The sequence below is a fragment of the Mastigoproctus giganteus genome, chromosome 10 (genome assembly GCF_048544385.1).
Source record: "Mastigoproctus giganteus isolate SK-2022 chromosome 10, ASM4854438v1, whole genome shotgun sequence".
NCBI lineage: Eukaryota > Metazoa > Arthropoda > Arachnida > Uropygi > Thelyphonidae > Mastigoproctus > Mastigoproctus giganteus.
In genome coordinates, this window is record NC_143584.1 from 75,709,320 (window position 1) to 75,729,601 (window position 20,282).

Consider the following 20,282-nt stretch of genomic DNA (forward strand, 5'->3'; position numbering starts at 1 on the left):
AGGCCAGAGATGCAATTTGATTTCCATGTAAGATGTAAGATTTCCATGGCAAATATTAAAAATGTTTTTTTTTTTTTTGAATGATTTTTTTTACTATTAGATATCTACTACTGTTTGATCTGTATTATTAATGCAAATAATTCTAGAAAATATTTGGGGTATTTTTGACGAAGAGAGGGCCTAGTGTTCCCTGACCGTATTCTTGGGATCCGATTACTACGAGCGATTGGTTCGGGTATTTTCGCACGTTATTTAACCATGCACGAGTCTGAATTAAGTATTAACATATAAGTACATATAAGTATTAACATATTAAAAATAAGAAATTGAACAATTATAGATGTTTTACTTTAAGGGACGCGCCGGAAAAATTTTACAGGTCAAGGGAAGTGTGGGCTCAGAAAGTTTGAGAACCGCTGCTCTAGAGCATCATATATTATGAAAGCATCGAATTTATTTTAGAATGTAGATAATATCCAACCCATCGTCTAAGAAGCTGTTTCAAGATTGGAAAGGTTCAAGCGACCCAACCTAAAAGTAGTTTTCGTTGAAACCCCGTTGAAGAACGGACAGTCAGCAAGGACATGCTGGACTGTGAGTTGTACATTGCAATTTAAACATCTGATGAATGGTGATAGTAAACTGGAAGTTATTTTAAGCTAGCTTTATTCCCATTCTGGAAAGCATAGGAGCAGCAATACAATGTTAACAATTTGCGACCCGTGTGCTGGTGGTTCAAGTTGGATACTTTTATCTAAAAAAAAAAAAAAAAATACATACAAAAATAAATAATAATAATAAAGAAATAAAAACATAGCCGCAATTTAGCCTAAAGCGTCGATGAGGGAAGGGCTGTGCTTAGCACAATATATGGTGTGGCTCTGTACTGGAGTTTATTTCCAACCAGACGGTGGCAAGATCGCATAGGCAAATAGGTTTTTAACCACTAAGTGACTTTTGAATGCGAATGAATTGATTTGGTCACATTTGCGTCATCTGTATTTCAGTTGTTTTCATGGGTTTCTTCAACCTATAGTTGGAACCCACAAAATTCGCAGTTATTAAAGTAACATACAAAGCTTTCGTCAACATTTGCAAAGATACCTGACGCTGAAGTCTCATACTGAAAATGCTACACATTATACGCGATTAAAACTAAAGTGCCCTATATAAGGATGCGCTTGAAAAATAATATGTAAATATGCTGTCCTTAGTTTAATTCGCCAGTCATTTTACCTCACGAAACACACACAATCAGAACATAAAATATTAATAGAGGAATAATGGTAAATCGCACAGATGGATACAAGTGATCATGCGTATTCGCTCACACGTTTTGTATCGAAAACTTAACGGTTAATTAAAGAAACGTATCCGCATAGTCCAGAAAAGAAAGAAAAGGAAACCTGCAGGCCAAAATTCCTAATTTAGCCACTCATGAGGATTTATTTACAAAGAGCGCAGCTGCATTTCAACCACACTTCTTTAGATAAACAACCCAAGGTCTTTCAAATATTGTGATTACCCAATCCGATGCACGGGGCGATAGACATACAACAATGTGATTTGTTTATGGACCAATTATAAATTCAAATCACGAATACTGTCGTTAATGCCCACAGCAAGACACAGTGCTTAACCGTTGCTGCTACATTCTGTAGCACCTGTTATGTGGAGTCACGCGATTCCTAACCTACCGATAGAAGCACGAGGGATGTAAAGATCATAACAGGTGGTGTGGTCGGAACGCTTAAAACGTGAAATCAGCAAAAGCCCGTAGCTAAAACGTAATTGTCGTACAGGACGTGATAACCATTTCAACTGAGTTGTAATGAATCGACTCTAAGTTGTTTCGTGTGCAAGTTATTACCAACACAACTAATCTGATTATACTCCAAGATAAAGAACTCTAACTTGTTGCTAGCTACTGTTAAATATAACAAGAAGGTCATTAGGAAACCGCTATCCCAAACCAACTTCAGAAGTAGAAAGCGATATCACACCATTTAATTAACAGCAGGCTACAGCTGGTTACTACGAGCTGCTTTTCAGAAACGCATCTTTATATACTATTGTAGCGCAGAGAATGCGCCAGTGCAGTAGCAAAGCTCAATCGCGTTTACATAAACAATAAATAAATAAATAAATAAAAACTGTACACGGAAAGAGATGGGAACAAGCTTACTGCACTCTCTTCCGATACGCCATCACACGAATAAGCCTTGTTACTATCTCACGACGTGCAATGTGTTACTGTGGTCGATTCCCCTCTCACCTCTGTCTTATGGACCCATTTTCAAGAAGCGTTTTTACGTTCAGTGCCAGTTCGGCTCCATCTGTTAGAAATTCTCTGGATAGATGTTAAGAATGGGCAAGGTTTTGCTGTGATGACTGCGCTCACTGAACCAAGGAACCTTTCTGTTTAAATTTGTCTACACATACTATCACAAGAAGGAGGCAATGATCAAAACTGTCCTGGTTTGATGGCAGAAGTGAGGGGTGTTCCAATTGGAAGGAACTCTTGGGGGATGGGTATATCAACCAGATGTCCGATTTCTTGTGTGTGTTACTCACTCTTATATCTCCCACCATACTCAACGACAAGCTAGGTAACCTAATTCTAAATACCCCATTCTTCTTGCCTTCACAAGATTCTACATTTACATTACTAAAACGTTTATTTTTTCATAAGCAGTGAACTAAAATCTTGACGAATATTGTAAAAGGGAGCCACGGATAAGATCGAATTTAAGTGTAATCCAAATAAGCCATGGCTTGAGGCCTCACTGTTTGCTTTAGTGAGGATAAAAATCTATAATTACATATTTCAGGACCTTAGTGTCTGTTCTCTTAGGGCTGGCGTGTCAAACTGGCGACCTGCGACAAAATTTTTGTGGCCCGCGATGCCCAAAAATAAAATGTTAAAGTAAACAATTAAAAAGTACCTATTTATAATTCTAGAATATAAGGATTAAAAAACTTCTGTAATAAATATAAAAATAATCATTTTAATTAATAATAATAAAAAAAAAAAAGACTGGATCGATGGAGCCTTGATTAGAAAGAACTAAAAATATAAATAGTAATTTCAAATGAATGAAAATTGAAATTATTATCTTTAAATAACATTGTAACTTTTTAGTTTATTTCTTTAAAAATAAAAGAGTTACATTTTATTTTTTAAAATATTTTAAAAATGGAGAAATCTTAATCTAAATTTCTTTTTCATTTAAACTAATATTACAATATTGCAAATGCAGCGTTTTTTATAATTTTAATCGAAAATATACTTCATTTGTACTAGTTTCTTTGTCGGGATCTGTTGTTGTGTTTGCTATCTATAATTTAACAAATACCTAAGTAATCGTTTTTTAAATTTTATAATTTTAATTTCAACTATAGAATTTATATAGAAAATGTCGCTTTCAACACCAGTCAAGAAAAGAAAAATTGATAACGAGGGAAGAAAATTCCAAGAAAAGTGGGAGCTGAACTATTTTTGTATGGAAGTGAACGGTAAAATTACACGCTTAATTTGTAAGGAAAATATTAGTGTCGCTAAAGAATACGACATTAAGCGGCATTATAACTCTAATCATAAGGAACAATATTCGGGCTTCGAAGGAAAAATAAGAGAAGAAAAAATAAAAACAATGAAGAAAACACTTCATAGTCAACAACAAGCATTTACAAAATTCATGAAAACTAATGAATCAGTAGTAAGAGGAAGTTACGAAATAAGCTATTTGTTAGCAAAACGTTCAAAATCGTTCACGGATGGTTCGTTAATTAAAGAATGTATGATAAAAGCAGCTGAAATCGTCTGTCCTGAAAAATTGCAATCACTTCGCCATATTTCATAATCAAGAAATACAGTGGTAGAGAGAGAATTAGCGAAATGGCAGATAACATCAGTTCACAACTACAGGATATATCTACAGAAGTCTTCTTCTTTTCAATTGCGATTCATGAAAGTACAGATATACGAGATGTTGCTCAAGTTGTATTTTTTCGTGGTTGCGATAATAACACGAGGATCACCGAAGAATTGTTGGAAGTTATCCCTCTTCTTGGAACTACGACTGGCGAAGATATTTTTGCCGCTGTGTGGAGCATTTTAGAGAAGTGTAAGCTTCCACTTGACAGACTTGTGTCTGTAACAACCGACGGTGCTAAATCAATGACAGGTGAAAATCGAGGATTTGTATCAAAATTGATTAGAAAATTACAAGCTGAGTACCCAGATAAACCGAAAACCATGGCTGTCCACTGCCTTATTCATCAACAAGTTCTGCGTTTAAAAATATTAAAAATGGACGATGTATTGAAAACAGTAGCAAAAACAATCAACTTTATTCGAGAGCACTCAACCATCGGCAATTTACTTCTCTTCTTAAAGATTTAGAATCAGAGTTCGACGATCTTCCTTTATTATACAGAAGTTCGATGGTTATCATGCCACAAAGTTTTAAAGAGATTTTATACGCTTTTGGAGGAAACAACAGTTTTTCTTGAAATGAAAATGTATCAGTTATAAAAAATCCTTTGTGGATTAAGGATTTGGCATTTTTAATTGATATTACAAGCCACCTCAATAATCTTAACATTTCATTTCGAGGTAAAAATAAGTTAAGAACGAACATGTACGACGCAATAGCAAGTTTTGTACAAAAACTAACGTTGTTTAAAAATCATTTAAAAAAAGACGTTTTGACCCATTTTCCTACTTGTGAGCAGTTAAAAACACAAAATGAAAATTGCTCTTTCTCACAATATTGTGATAAAATTGAGCAAATAAAAAACGAATTCGATAAGCGTTTTAATGATTTTAAAGAGTTAGAACATATGTTTTCTCTTTTTGTTGGACCTTTTTCATTTCAAATCGAAAAAGCTCCCACTTTGATTCAACTGGAATTAATTGATTTCCAAAATAATTCATTTTTGAAAGACAAATGTCGAGAAGTAGGAATTCCAAAAATATATTCTTACTTAGGTAAAAAATACCCGGAAATTAAAAAGTTTGCTGCGCAAATTATGCGCTACTTTGGGAGTACATACTTATGCGAGCAATTATTTTCATGTATGAAATTAAATAAAACGGCGTATAGATCGAGATTGACAGATAAATAAACATCTTTCCGACATACTGAAAATTGTATGTTCCCAGTCTTTGACTCCTGATATTGAAAAACTAGAAGGGGATAAACGCTGGAAGGTTTCCGGGAAAACAAATTAATTATTTTCATAAATATATTGAATATTTAATTTTTAAATAAAAAAAATAATATAGCAATTATACATGTATATACTAAAACCAAAGGAGCGCAAGGCAGCCAAAGTAACACAACTCTATTAGTTACAATTTATTAGGAAACGTTTCGGAAATTGTTACAAAATCCATCTTCAGTCTTTGTAGAAATTTCCGAAACGTTTCCTAATAAATTGTAACTAATAGCCAAAGTGTTACTTTGGCTGCCTTGCGCTTCTTTGGTTACCAATTCATCAACAGCCACTTTACTCCCATTTCTTCACTATACATACTAAATTCTAAATTACTTGTATTCTGCAGAGCTGAATAAAAATGTAAATGTTAATTACATATGAGTTTTAATTATGCTACTGAATCCTGAATCAATATATAATATTTAAGAAAATTTTATGAGGCCCGCAAAAATCATACCATCACACAAAATGGCTCGCGAAAGAAATGAGTTTGACACACCTGTCTTAGGGCCTCATCGTGTTTAAATCCGACCCTGGCCTCGCTGAACATTCCACGAAACCAGAGACATAATGAGAGACGAAAAGCAGTCAAATCATTGACTGCTCGTTGGTGGGGAAATTTAAAAATTATGCATTCGTGAAATTTCATTGCATAAGAAAATTAATCCTTTTCCCTAATACTACATTTCTTCGATTGAATCCCTCCGCTCTCGGTGATGTATGATGTTCTCTTTTCCTGGTCACGCAACGCAACAAATTTTTTTCGCCATCAGCATGGGGCCCTCATCTCTCTCAGTGCCTGTTCTCTCATCTACAACGCAACATGCTTATGGAAGCAAAAAAAAATCAATACTATACACAAGAACGACTGCGCAAGCGTGAATCATTAGTGTGTGAGTGCAGCAAAAACTTTCTCGTTCATGAGGTATGTGCCATCGCACACACGCTGCAAACAAATTCAAGGATAGTTTCCAAAACGGCATAAAATACCTTAAGTGTTAACGATCTATTTCTATTCCATCCTCATCAGAAATGCAATTGAAAATCGACAAAAAATACACGAAAAGGTGATTACTTTTCCAGTGTTTTTTCTCCATTTCGAACTACATTTTCATTTTTTTTTTTTTTCATTTTTTCAACTGATGCAGTGGGTTGGGGAGTAAAATCAACTACAGTATTCTAACTTCGAAAGAGGAACATAATTTAATGGTGAATGTCTATTAAATAATAAAGGCAGATTCCACGGTTATGATATTTGAATAGCAGACGTTTTCTTTTTTATATTAAATAACATCTTTCGCAAAAATTTTTGAAGGGCAAATTTCAAGAGTTATCATCTTAGCATAGATGATAACAGCAGAAAATAGCCTTGAAGTTTGAACTTCAAGAAACGCGGATCTACCATAAAAAATACAGCTAACTTTTATTGGGATATTTCTCACAGCTCCTTAATACGGATATAGAACAGAAACGAAATGAGTGCAAATTTAGCAAAGGATGTTAAAACTGCGGAAACAGCACGGTCCATTTATCTAGAGTGATGATATAAACAAGTATAAAGCCAAGTGAACTGACTGCCAGATTTACGCTGCACCGATCTATCTTTCAAAGAGATTACCACAGTTAATATACGCATTATTAGAGACGCCACCGTCAATATAAACTATACAAAATGCAATAATTTTAATCTCGTAGTAATTTTAATTTACTTTTATTTTTAAGATCCCATTCCCCCCCAAAAAAAAACTCAGGTGAGAAAAAGTTACATTTTCCAGTTTGGATTAGGATGTCAGAAAAGTGCAGCCGTTTATTTGCAGAAAGTAAACCAGAGAGCTCATAACATTCTGAAGTCAAATTTCTGCCAGAGGCGTGTTAAAGATTGAGATTACGAATAGTATTAAAGTGTCGGGAGAACGTAAGAAAATAAGGCTCATGCAGCATTAGTCATGAAAAAAGAAAAGTTTTTCTCTCCAGTATTCGTATTTAATCTACTACTTTAAAACATGCAGTCAGCCCCTCTAAGTTTACGTAAGATCTCCGATTGTACGAGACTAGGTGATCAATCATTGACTAAAGGCAAATTTTCTTACACCAACTCTACAATTATCTTTTCTTAATTTGAAACATGTCTCCTTGTTTGCGTCATCCAATAAAAGAGGTAATATATCTCCATCATTATATTTGTTCAGTACTTAAATTTAAGAGCGTAACCATCTCAATCAGATGTTCATTTTCAAACTAAGTTGCAGAGCCAGCCTCTCCGAAGCACTATAGACCGATCTCCACTGCATCCACGCTCCTAAAGCTACTGGAAAAAGTTCTTCTTCCGCATATAACACGCCATCTTCTTCCACAATCATCAAAACAACTCCATTATGTTCTCCCTAATAGATCAACTGTCTCCAACCTTCTGGCAGTCCAAACGGAAATTTTAAATGCATTTGAGGCCAAATCAGAAATGGCGGTTGTTTATGCCGATATTGAAGCTGCTTTTGATAGCCTCAACATCTCAGCCCTTCTGAATCTCCTAACCAATTTCTTTCGGATCAAAGGTGACGTTTTCGCTTTTCTGCACTCGCTCCTCCGGAACAGAACAGTGTACTTCACTCATCGTAACCTCTGCTATACCCGATCCATCAATGCTGGTGTGCCGCAAGGTGGCGTTTTATCGGGGTTACTTTTTACAGCCCTCCTTATTCCGTTTGTGTGTAACAGAGATGATGTCATTACCTACGCCGACGATATAAAGTTCCTAACGGAAATACCACCATCAGCCGACAGGGGAGTGATCACATCGGAAATCTGTAATAAGATCACAGCTTTCTCTAGCCATCTCAACCATTTCGGTCTCAAACTGAACCCCCAAAAATCCGTTATTATGGTTTTTTCTCTGAAGAAGTGTCCCACATTCATACAACCCTCACTGGAGGGCGCAATTATTCCAAGTGTTACTAAACACAAAGATCTCGGTGTAACCTTCGACCCAAACCTTAGGTTCAACTGTCACATCGAATGTGTTCTACGCAAGATCAACCGAATGCGCTGGATTGCCCGTCAACATCTTCTTCATAACACAGACGCAAGAACCACAATCAGATATCTGGAAACCATTGTGTATCCTACCTTTCTGTATGCCTCTGAAATATGGGCATCCGCAGTACCTTCTCTCATGAAGCCCATCTTCGCCAGTGAATACTGGATATTGAAGTGGGCAACCCACAAACATCGACTCCCCCCTCAGCAGAGGACCACCAGCATGGCCGACCAACTCCAAATCCCACGGCTGCCTCAAATAATCAGCATGAGGAGAACTGTGACCACAGTCAAAATGCTGGTTGGCAAAATCAACTCCCCTGACTTCTGGGATATATGCCAGTGGCATGTTCCACTTCCGTCCTTACGAGCCACCCCTCTTCTTCAGCTACAACGGAACAGGCTGAAGATCAGTGACAGATTCCTACCTGGACAAGTACTTCCTACAGTACAAGCCCTGCTAATGATCGGAGTTGACCTGCAGAAATTCGCTTCTGATCGCAATTACAGGCGCTCGTTGGCCGAACTTGTTCCCCTTTTGTTTGGCCCCTGATGTCGACTCATACTGATATCTCCATCTTCTATCTCCTATGAGGTGCATAACGGCACGTCGCAGGAAAATCGACGAACTGTCTTCACAAGAAAATGCAATACCGAACAATAATGTGGCACTGTGAAATTTTCTGACTTGTGTGAATATGCTTAAATATGTGCTTTGTACATATGAACGTGTACATACCTTGGTGTACTGTCTGCCTCACAACTATGTACATACTCATATCTATTGAATGGCTAATGCTACGTTTTTAATTGTTATGTAATATTTTATACTGCACAAATTTTTATACTGTACATATTTTTATATTTCTATATCATTGTCAAGCCCCTGGCCTCCTGGCTGTGGCGGGCACATTATTGTATCTTTACTGTACAATAAAGATTTTCTTCTTCTTGTAAGAATATCTCTTTGCATCCACAGTTAGTCGAGTACGTCGATATCTTTCCCGAAATGTGGCTTCTAAAGCTGCATAAAATAGAAAAAAAAACTGTTGTCAAATTGTAACATTTCAGATTTCTCGTCGGCCTTAAGTGGACAAGGGATGTCGGAGCAATTCGCCATCATGGAACTATGGTATAGAAGGATTTTGTTTTCAAACGTAAGTTGTATGAGTTGCAGTTAAATTATTCCCTTTTCTATCAACAACTAGTAATTTTTTCGACTTATTCACTGCTGTACTGCAGATTAAGTCTATGACGATACGTTTGCATTTAAACTTGCTGAATTCAATTTTCGTTTAAAACTTTGCAATTTAAATTTAGTTTAATTTGCGGTTTCAGTTATAACATTTCAAACGGGATCATTTGTAATACATTACAGTTGCCTTCAAGAAACGTTTACACTGTACAGATCGACGCATTTATAGATTTTTATCTTAATTTATGAGAAAATTTCAGAGGATTTCGAAACATGTTTTTAGGATGAAGTTCATTAATGAGAGAGAGAGAATCGAGATAACATGAGGCTCTGCCCTGTCAAAGGATGAACTAATAACTTTGTAAAGCTTGAGGCCATTCGTGACAGTTGCTCCTTGAAGTTGGGAACTAGAAGACGGGCAGATAAATCGGTTGGATACAGTAAACGGACGATTCCCTAAAGGAAAATCTTGTGGGATTTAAAATAAATGGAAGCCTCACCTTTAACAGATAAATGACGGTTACTGAGTATCTTCAAGCAGTTCAGTACACAGAAACATAACACAAGTAGAAAGTTTAAAGAGGAGAATGTTGAGATTAAACAGAATAAAATGCATAAGTCATATCCTGCAACCCGTTTACTTTTTATCAAAATTGGTACGTGTGGATACATGAGGCGAAACTGGAAAGTGGATTTTTAGGAAGAAAAAGTTGGTAACTATTGATAAACAAAAAAGATGGAAGTGAATACTTAAATATATGAAAACCTTCGAGCTTAATGGCTCTAAATTTACACGGATGATTCTTGAAAATTATTCAAAGATTTCAAAGACAATAGCGCTAAATATGGTGATTGACAGTATATAACGAGATCAATGCTATCGTCTTTTTTTTGCGAATTGGAATTATGTGACCATGTTTGAAGGCAGAAGAAATGACAATCACAATGAAGACAGAAGTAATACAGCTACTATTGTCTTCATTTTGATAAAAATCATGAAAAAGATTGAGACTGCGTTTTTTAAAAGGATCTAGAGAGCAATAGAGTCTTGCAGTTACATATGAATAAAGTTATGTTGAAATGATTCTGCTGCAACATTTGCATAAATTGTGCATTAAATTTTTCCATCAATTTATTTCTTTTACAATCAATCCTCGTAGGTGTTACAGTAAATCAACACGCGAGGCAATTGTAGCAATGCGTTTCGGGAAAATATTTACAAAATAAAACTGTTAAGATAAACGTTCCAGTTCAGGAGTGCAATCAAAAAATGGTGATTATAAGTAAATTTCGCAACTAAATTTCGTCTTCATTTTATTATAAACAGCCTTATTTTTAGAAGTAAATGTAAAAAAAAGAAACATTTTACAACTAAATGCCGGTCTCGCTTACTGAAGATGCGATCTAGCCATTTATTTTTATAGGGGATAATTATTTCTTCATTTCTACTGAAAAATTCCCAGTATATTATTGAAAGAGCCCCATTCGCTGCCCTAGTAAATTACATCCCGGAAATAATTTAACCCCTTGGTATAATTTAACGGGTAGGTAGAAAATAAACATTTGAAGAACTCTAAAAACTAAGTCAGGTGAGTAATTAAAAGAGATTTCTGATACTGGTGTCCTTGAGAAAAATATATTTGTATTTTTATTTCTATACACCGCGATCGGGCATAGAAATAAAAAAGAAGAGGTGCAAAACATGCACTGCGACCGGTCGGTCGCAATGCAAACCAAAAATTTTAAATTAAAGAAAAAGAACGCAGGAGGCTTTCTAAACAAAAAATTCAAAAGCCTGGTCGGCATACCCCCCCCCCTTACGATGATATCTGGATACGCCACTGGTTAAGTATTAAAGCGTAATTACCATTTTCTGGAAGAACAGTTATGTAGCTTATCTATATAACTGTTCCACTCAGGCAAGGTTGTTAATAGGATTTTATCTAAGCAGAGTATAAGAAATAAAAACTTTACTCTTAAGAAGTCAGTCTGAAATTCACTGTTTAATATTAGCATCAAATTCTGATGTGAATATTTGTAATACTTAAAGGGGAATTAGATGGTCACCTTTTGGTGATAGGGAAAGTAGAAAGATTGGGGAAATTCTTACTTTTTTTTATTTGGCAGCTGTAGAAAAAGCTCGCTTCTTTGCACCATTCCCCATTCTAATACTAATCTAATACATTTACTCTTTGTGGACCACTTTGGGCAGCACTGGATAAAGACATAGTCGCGCAGCATCCATTATCGTATTTCACTTTTTTTTTTTATTATTATTTATGCTATTTTCTTCTTCTTTCGTTTTCTGCTATCCTGTCTCCTCCGCAGGGGTCGGTGCTGGGGCCGCTCCTGTGGACAATGGTCCTCGATGAATTCCTGACGACGGACCTGGGTTCTGTCGGAGAGCACCCTTTCGCGGACGACTTGACATTGACGGTAGAGGCGGACTCCAGGGTCCAATTGGAGACGTTGGCAAATCAGGCACTGCAGCGACTGCAGCAATGGGCATCAAAGAACCAGTTGAAAATATCGTCAGACAAGACTTCATCGATCCTCCTAAAGGGGACTCTACAACTACGACGACCGCGGCAAATTAAAATCAACAATGTAACCATCAAATTTGTGAGCCAACTGAAGTGATTCTAGTAATTCGGCGTGATTCTAGATAAAAACCTGACGTTCCAGTCGCATCTAAAATACATAAGAAAAATCAGAGAATACTCCGGACTGGTAACCAGAATCACATGGAAAGATTGGGGACGCAAGAAAAAAACACTGCTACTTTACTATAAAACAACCTTCCTGCCAGGAATCAACTACGCAGCAACGGTGTGCTATCCAAAAACGACACTGGTAGTCAACAAAAGAAACCTAGAAATGACCCAAAGGACCACACTGCTATCAACAACGCGTGCTTGTAGCATGGTAAGTACCCCAGCATTGTAGGTACTTGCTGGAGCGCTCCCTGTGGACCTGGAGGCTGTTCGGGCGGGGCTACTGTTTTTGCTGGCCAGGGGAGTGGCCGCTACCCACTAAGGATACACGACTGACCCGGCGGGCAACCTAAAAAACGAAAAAATTAGGCTACAGACCCACCTCCTAGACCTTTGGCAGAGAAGGTGGACGGAGACTACAAAAGGCGAAGTAACAAAAAGATTTCTACCAGACCTCCGGAAAATATACCCAAAGCAGCCGGCCTGGTACTTCCCAGGGTACCATATGACAACACTATTAACCGGACACGGACCCTACAAGGAGAAGCTGTTTGGCTTCGGACTGGTTGTGGATCCCAACTGCACAATTCACTGAAATTTTTTACTTTTTATTTTATTTCACTATATTCACTGTAAAATCAAAAAACCGACCACCATGTAACACGTCTCCAAATTATGCACAAGACGTTGCTAACACCTAAGTACACTACATGATCAAAAGTGTTTGGACACAGACAGGCAAAAAGGGTTTTATTACAAAAACTTAATCCATAGTAGGGCCACCTTTAGCTTGCATGACCGTCTCAACCCTGCTGGGCATACTTTCTACAACTTCTGGTAAGTCTCAGCTGGATTTCGCTTCCATCTCTCCTACAACGAAGCGAGTACAAATCCTTTGAGCAATAATCGGATATATATAGCGACTCTATCCTTTCAGAAGGTCAACTTCCATCCACTCCATATCACGCCACCTGAGGTGTAATAGGAAATAATGGCTGACAATGGCGCCACTTATCATGGGCAGTCTGAAAGTGTCTCCTGTAACCAACGCACACCTCAGATGGGATGGTATGAAGTTGACTGAGTAAGAACTGCAAGTGCTTAACAATATGAGTTTCATTATAATAAATTTCAAGCTAAGTGGGTTCCTTAAGGGTGTCGCCAGGAATTTTCATAGAGAGAATAGTGCGGTAGGGTTTAAATTAAGAAAATTAATATTTTTTACTAATATGTGAGATGATATAAATGATAATTTTCTCGGGTGGTTGATTGACCCACTGATTCCCTCCCCGCCCCGCGGGCGACGCCCGTATTTTATCCGACTCTATTAAAAATAATAGAGTTAAATACCTATATACGGTACTAAATAAATGAACATTAACATGTAAGTACGTACTCATTGCAACTGATCCGGTCTCCGCCTTTATCGCTTAAACAATCTTGACCGCCAGGCTTTGAAACATGAGGCCATGGGCTCTAAATATATCCATGACTGCAGTTGCTCAGTCGTTATGTCTCTCGAACATTACTTTTCTTTGCTGAGGAGATCGTTACCTCTATAATCGTCATGATGATAGTAGTTGATAACCAGACAGCATATTAATAACAATCCACTCTATCGGATTTGTGATTGGCACTTTTAAACAATTTCCACTTCAAAGTCCTAATTTAAATCGATTTCCACTGTAACCCGGTTTTGCCCTTGAATTGAGCAGACAAGGATCTTATTTTATTTCGCATTAACGTGCCCAGATTACCGTTCTTTGCGTGTGCTGGAAGTCTAATCGGAGTACAAACTGACCACATAATGTATACAGAACAGACACTGCCATTAATAATGTTGCTAACATAAACCATTATTTGTACGCCACTAAATTCGTGATTCTTTCAGTCGCCGACAGGCCAGCAACCAACTGTGGTATACACCTCTACGAGTGACTGTCAAGAGAAGATTCATTATTACTGCAACCATGGATAACACCTGTTCGTTTGGGTCAAAAGTCTCCAGGAAGATCACAAATAGCGTGGCAAATTATGGCGCCTGTGTATGTTTTTGTTGCATTCACAATATAATATGCCAAAAGCATCGCCGATACTTAAGCAATTTAGCAATCTTGTTGTCATATCACGCATCACTGTAAAGACGCGCACATGACAAAAAAAAAAAAGAATTTACGAAGAAAATTGAGCCACGAATATTTCCATCTAAAAGAGGTTTTGGCATGGGGCAACACTCACGCAGGTATGCGTGATAACGCTAAAGATATCTATTAACACTGCTCACCAGCTTGTGTCACCTCAAAATACAGAAGTGGCTACCGAAAAATACTACCGAAAGGTGCTGAGGTTTGTTGTGAGCAGCAAAAAATCCTGTACGTGGACAGAGACGGTATCAGTTACTTAAATAAGTTCTTAACACAATTTCTTTTTTTCTGATTTAAATAATTTAAGGCTAGAAAAACAGATAATTATTTTTGGTATTCTCAATGATTCTTCGATTAACTGTAGTTCCATTCTGAAGTATTTACCTAATACACGTTTACTTTGGCTATTTGTGATTTTCTATTGGCAATTTCGTCCTAACGTTATTACAAACCTCAAAAGCAGCTTTCTTTGCTTTTATTTCTTACGAATATGCATTCGAATATACATTTAATTTAGAATTAAAAGCCAAAGCAACTAAGGCTGTGAGGGTTCGGTATATCGTGTCTGTTAATTCCGTGGACAATTTGCCTGTTTGCTGGAGGAAAAGCCATGCCACATTCGCCCGAATCCGATCAGCTCAGCCACGTTTTTAAAAAAATTCCTCGCATCATTACCGGGATTCGAACTCAGAGTTTATACCCGCCATTAGAACCGTTTTTGATTTCTTTAATATTATACCATAAGGAAATAAATATTTGGCAGAAGAAATTAAAACCTTCGTTTTTTAAAAAAATACGATAACCTATACTTTTCTAGTTGTATATACAACGGACCTCGCGAGTCGTATATTGGTTAGGATTATTGTCCTTCCACACTCATTGGAAAAGGTTTTGGTTCGAACCCCATCAATACGAAAGGGAATTTTTTGTTTTCACCTCTACGCTGTACAGGAGCAGTTTGGTGAGGGGAGAAGAGTGAACAGCTGTTTGGAAGGAAAGTAACGCCGAGAGCGAAAGAGAAAATCTAGGTTTTTAGATGCAGAGGAAGCAATATTTGTGATGTGCTTATGCCAAAAGAGATTAGAAGTCCGGATAATTCCTTGAATAATAGAGATGTGCGATCTCGTCTAGAAATCTGTCATCGACGATAAGCATGAGAGCAGAAGAATCCTTTTTTGCGGGATATAAGACAGGACTGAGTTTTAGAAGGATTGAAATCAACTAAATTATCTTTTCCCCACTGGAAAATTACTTAGAGATCTGCATTTAAGGTATTGGTAGCGGATATTCGAGAAGTAGAAGCTGTTTGGGCAGGGCAAGGTTTCTCAAACTGGAAGGCAGAATGCAAAGAAAAACTATAGAACTTCCAGTCAATGAGAGGTCATCAATACACAAGAGGAAAAGAGTGGGAGAAAGACTTGAATCTTGGAGAGCACCTGCATTAGTGAAGTTAGAAGACAGAGAGCTGTGTGCCATCAGAAGCGGTCAGCGGTCACAGAGAAAAAACTGAATACCCAATTACAAAAAACAGTTGATAAACCATTAGAGAGAAGCTTATTTAGGAGACCTTTTATGCCAAACACGATCAAAAGCCTTTGAAATGTCAAGAGCCTTTTTAGCAACTGCCTGGATATGAGCAAATTTCCAAGCGAAAGGAAAAACACCAGTGAAATAAAAAAGTGTAAAAAAGCGACAGAGAACAGAATAAGCTCAGGAGTACAGATTTCTTGGCATCAAGGTTATTCAAAATTCTTCTGACATCTTTTTGACGGAATACCACAGAAGGCATTGAATGGAGCGTACTGGGAATGGTAGGCCATGGTTTACAACGATCATCAATACACTAGTTAGAAGAAAAGTAGGATGCTAGCAAGTCAGCTTTACCTTTAACTGAGGTGGCAATAGAACAAACCGCTTTTGACAGAAGTCGGAATAGAGATGGACAAAACTTGCGGCCAATATCTTTGGCGAGAGACCAGAATACTTGACTACCATTTGGACAAGAAGCAGGTTTTATACTCTTTGTCTGTTCTAAATCTAGTTGAGACTGATTAATAACTGCTTTACAGTTGTTGCGAGCTTTGGTGTAGGAAGAAAATGAACCTGCAGATTTCGACAAAAGCCAATTGCGGTATGCAACATCTTGAACGCCTTAGCACAAAACCAAGATTTAGATAAAGGACGAGATTTTAAGATAGAGTGTGTAATAGAGGATTTCATCCCAACAGGAATAATGTCACTGACACAATCTGAGCAAATGTTGACACCAGAAGATTTGAAGCAGTAATCCGGACGAGGAAAAGAAGAAAAGAAATCTCGCAGATTTTTCCATATTGCCAAATAACGCGAGGTTGAAAATGGCCACGAGTGAAACGCTCCATTGGAGAAGAGACCATCACAACGACCTCGACCGTGTGCTCAGAAAGGTTGTTCGTGAGAAAAAAGATCAAGCGTGTTAGCTGCGTGGTTAGAATTGTCTGGTATTCTGGTAGGTAAATGAAAAATATGTGTGAGATCATCAGTAATTGCAAAAGCCTCAGCATCTCGACCAGCTAGGGTCATGTGACTGGGAAATGGAAGCAAGATGAAGTTGTGAACGTTAAAACCACCAAGAAAATTACATCAGAATTGGGAAAGTTGAATTGGAGAAAGTCAAGTTTCAAAGAGAAAAACAGTCAAAGAGTTCCAAGTGATTAGTGGAGGTGGGAGAACGATAAAAGCAACAGATGAATTTGACAGAATGGGGTAGAGAGATTTTAAGCCAAAGAAGAGATTATCAGAGCGGACATAAACATGCACAAGTACCACCTTTGGAGCAAAAGGAATCATACAGCGAATAATTATAATTCGGACAACTGAGATGAGCAGTGGTTGAATATACCGACAATTGGGATTCTGTCAGAAACAATACGTGAAGTTTGCAGACTAAGTGGAAATGGACATCACTGAAATTAAAACTGAGACGATGTATATTTGTGAAATGAATAAGGAAGTGTTTGGGAGGCTTAGATTTTTTCGCAGAGCAGTTTTTTGTATTAGTTTGACTAGTCATGATGATTTCAGTAGTAAGAAAAGGTAGGGAGGACATGTGGTATGAAGTAATGAAGTTTTCGGATATGGTATACGCACGGCAAGAATAAAAACTCCGTTCCTTGACATAACGTAGCCTCGACAATGCCCGCGCATACACACTACTCTGACTTCCTCAAGTCACTATCCGGCAGAATAGCGGCAGCGAGATTATTCACAACTGATCAGGAGGTCTCCTATAGAGTTACCAATAGGTTCGGTCTGGGACTATCTAGCAGCCGGCTTGCGAACACTGCTTTAGAGCTGGACCTTCGAAATATAAGGAAGATTAGATCTGGCCATGATGTTCATCATAACCAGAAAAGACATTAATCATGTATGATGAAAGAGATGCGAGCGCGGTTGCGGAGCTTTGCTCTGGAGAAGGAAAGTGATGGTATTGAACCGGTTGATGAGAGTCATCTACCACGTAGTATTGCTTGGTAACAGAGGGGCGGTATTCCTCCGTGTGGTGTGGATGCCAAAATTTCAACCCCTGCTTTCGTTGGTTCCCACCTGGGTGGTCAATCTCCACTATACTAGATGCCGCATTTCGGGACTAGCACATTAGGGTTATACCCAGAGTTATTAACAGTCCTACTACCATCGTGAAGGTGACGATTTTGTTGTCACAGAACGACTTGGACGTCGCCGAAATTGGGTCCGCTTGAGTGTCACCTAAATATCAGTTCCATCAGCATTCTAGACCCCGAGGTAGCAAGCCCAGCTTGCCATACATGAGAGAATATATGTGACTGCCTGTGGAACTAAAAAAAAAAAGGTTTTAATTGATAGGTTAACAAATTTACCGAACATTATTTACACAAAAACTTTAATGACGTGAGGAACTTTAAGTGGCTTTTCTCACTTCTGTCTCAGGCGTGGATGGCAAGGTTTTGCCTCCCGGAAACTCGGGTTTTTCGTTCAGATAAACAGGAAAATTGACGAGAGAGACCACACGCAGTTTACGAACATAATACACATGTGTAAATTAATTTGTTTTCGAGTGGTCCAAATATGTTGTAGTCAAAGAAGAATCTTAAATGTCGTTTACTGTCGAAGTTTCGAAGAAGGAACAGTAGTTATGCTGTCGACATAAGCACTCAAGGTGTTTATACCAACTCAACCCAAAGTGGGAAAACCCTAACTCCAGCAGATGTTCCCACTTTGGCGACAAGGTCAAGACGAGCTGGTTAGTATCGTATCAAATTAACATACGGGTATTTTACTGGAATGCGATGAGGGATGCGGTCAGTGAATTATCTAATTCACTTTTGTTTTTAAGTGGCGATTTTTTTTTTTTTTTTTTTGTTGAAAATAAAATAGTATAGTGAAACCTTCTTAAATTCCATCTACATATATAAATCCTGCGTGTTTGATATTATAACTAATTAATCATTTTATTTAATACTTATTCAAAGTAATATATTTCGTGGAGAGCGTAAATAAGGCCAAAATTTCTGAGTTTTAGACGTAAAATATCAACTTAAGCAAGCTAATGATTCAATTCCAACTCAATTTTTTACGAGGTGTCAAATTAGTTATCCTGAGAGAAAACTTTTAAAGTTCGTCTTCTGTTTAACTCGTTTTTTGAATCATTATGCTTGTTTAAGATTTCGATAAAACAAAACTGTGAAATTTGGAACTTATTCAAATTATTATATTTCTTTGAGATCTTTGAGTTGTAAATAAAACCGTAAAACTTGCGGGTCTTAGACTTATCCAACTAACCCAATACAGACGTGTATTGGGAGTTGATGATAACTTAATTTTCTCCCATTGGTTTGTTTTAAAATTAAGCTTTTATTGGTAGACACTACATGTGGTATTCTGTTAAATCTGATATTGGAAAGTACGTTTATTATTATTTTTTTCCCTTTCAATTTTAGTAACTGACTGCTTACTGCTCTTCTTTACTTCGACCCAAAGATAATGACAACGACCTACAAAGAGCAGACAGACTGTTTCGGCTGCTATTTACTTACATATGTGACCATTCATGGGAATTTTAAGGGATGTGGTGGTGACATTCCCCCAGCTGAGTCTATTTACGTCTTTCTTCCATGGTAGTTTATGAGAATGTTGGGGATGATGAGAAATGCTTTGTTTCGTTGGGTAGCAATGGCGAAGTGCGTTTCATTAGCAATGTAGTGGCGAAGTATTCTGTGTGGACGAAATTCCTCTCCGAATAGATGTTAAGATTTAAATTAGACTTTAGCCTTTGTCACATTATCTATTGTTGCTTTATTGATTATAGCATTTTGTAACTGTTTTTTTTTTTTTTTTTATTTCATTTCTGTATGATTTACTGGCGGTTTAGAGATGTAAAATACGGGAAGATCAAAAAAGCACATTCGTATGAATAAATCAAATGTGCAACTTCGGTGCGTGATGAAGAAATTCCAGGACATCCAGCAACTGCTGCAACAGAAGAGAGTGTTGGAAAAATTGAAGCATTATTTCTGTAATATTGCCGTATTAGTGTCAAAGAACTAGCTGCAGAGCACTAAATTAAGATAGGATCTGTGGAGAACACCCGTCAACAGTAAAGTGTCTGCTAGATGGGTTCCCAGACTTCTAACCAGAAGAAGGAATGGGCACAATGTGCACATGAAATGTTGCCGATATATCAGGAAAAACTAAAATATTGCCGCATCCCTGTTATTCCCCCGACCTTGCACCCTGGTATTTCTTTCTCTTTCCTCCCCCTGAAGTATTTTCTTCATGGAAAACACTTTCTGCTGATGATGGGGGTGATTTCTGCTGCCGAGGACAGTCAGGGGACTTCTACAAAACTGGCCTGTGGAAGTGTACTCAGAGGTAGCAAAAATGTGCCATTTTGTCTGATGACTACGTTGAAAAATTGTGTGTTTGTTTCAACCTTCTATCACAACTACTTCTGGG

At 37.5% G+C, this 20,282-nt stretch overlaps 2 protein-coding genes across 3 annotated transcripts in view; one reads left to right on the plus strand and one right to left on the minus strand.

Moving 5' to 3' along the window:
- Atx-1 (Ataxin 1) overlaps positions 1-20,282 on the minus strand; it is a 313,804-nt gene that overhangs the window by 250,132 nt on the left and 43,390 nt on the right. The window lies entirely within an intron of this gene.
- On the plus strand, positions 3,899-4,405 carry LOC150079094 (general transcription factor II-I repeat domain-containing protein 2B-like). Its single transcript, XM_090382948.1, has one exon. It carries the CDS (start codon positions 3,899-3,901, stop codon positions 4,403-4,405), a length of 507 nt encoding a protein of 168 aa, XP_090239074.1.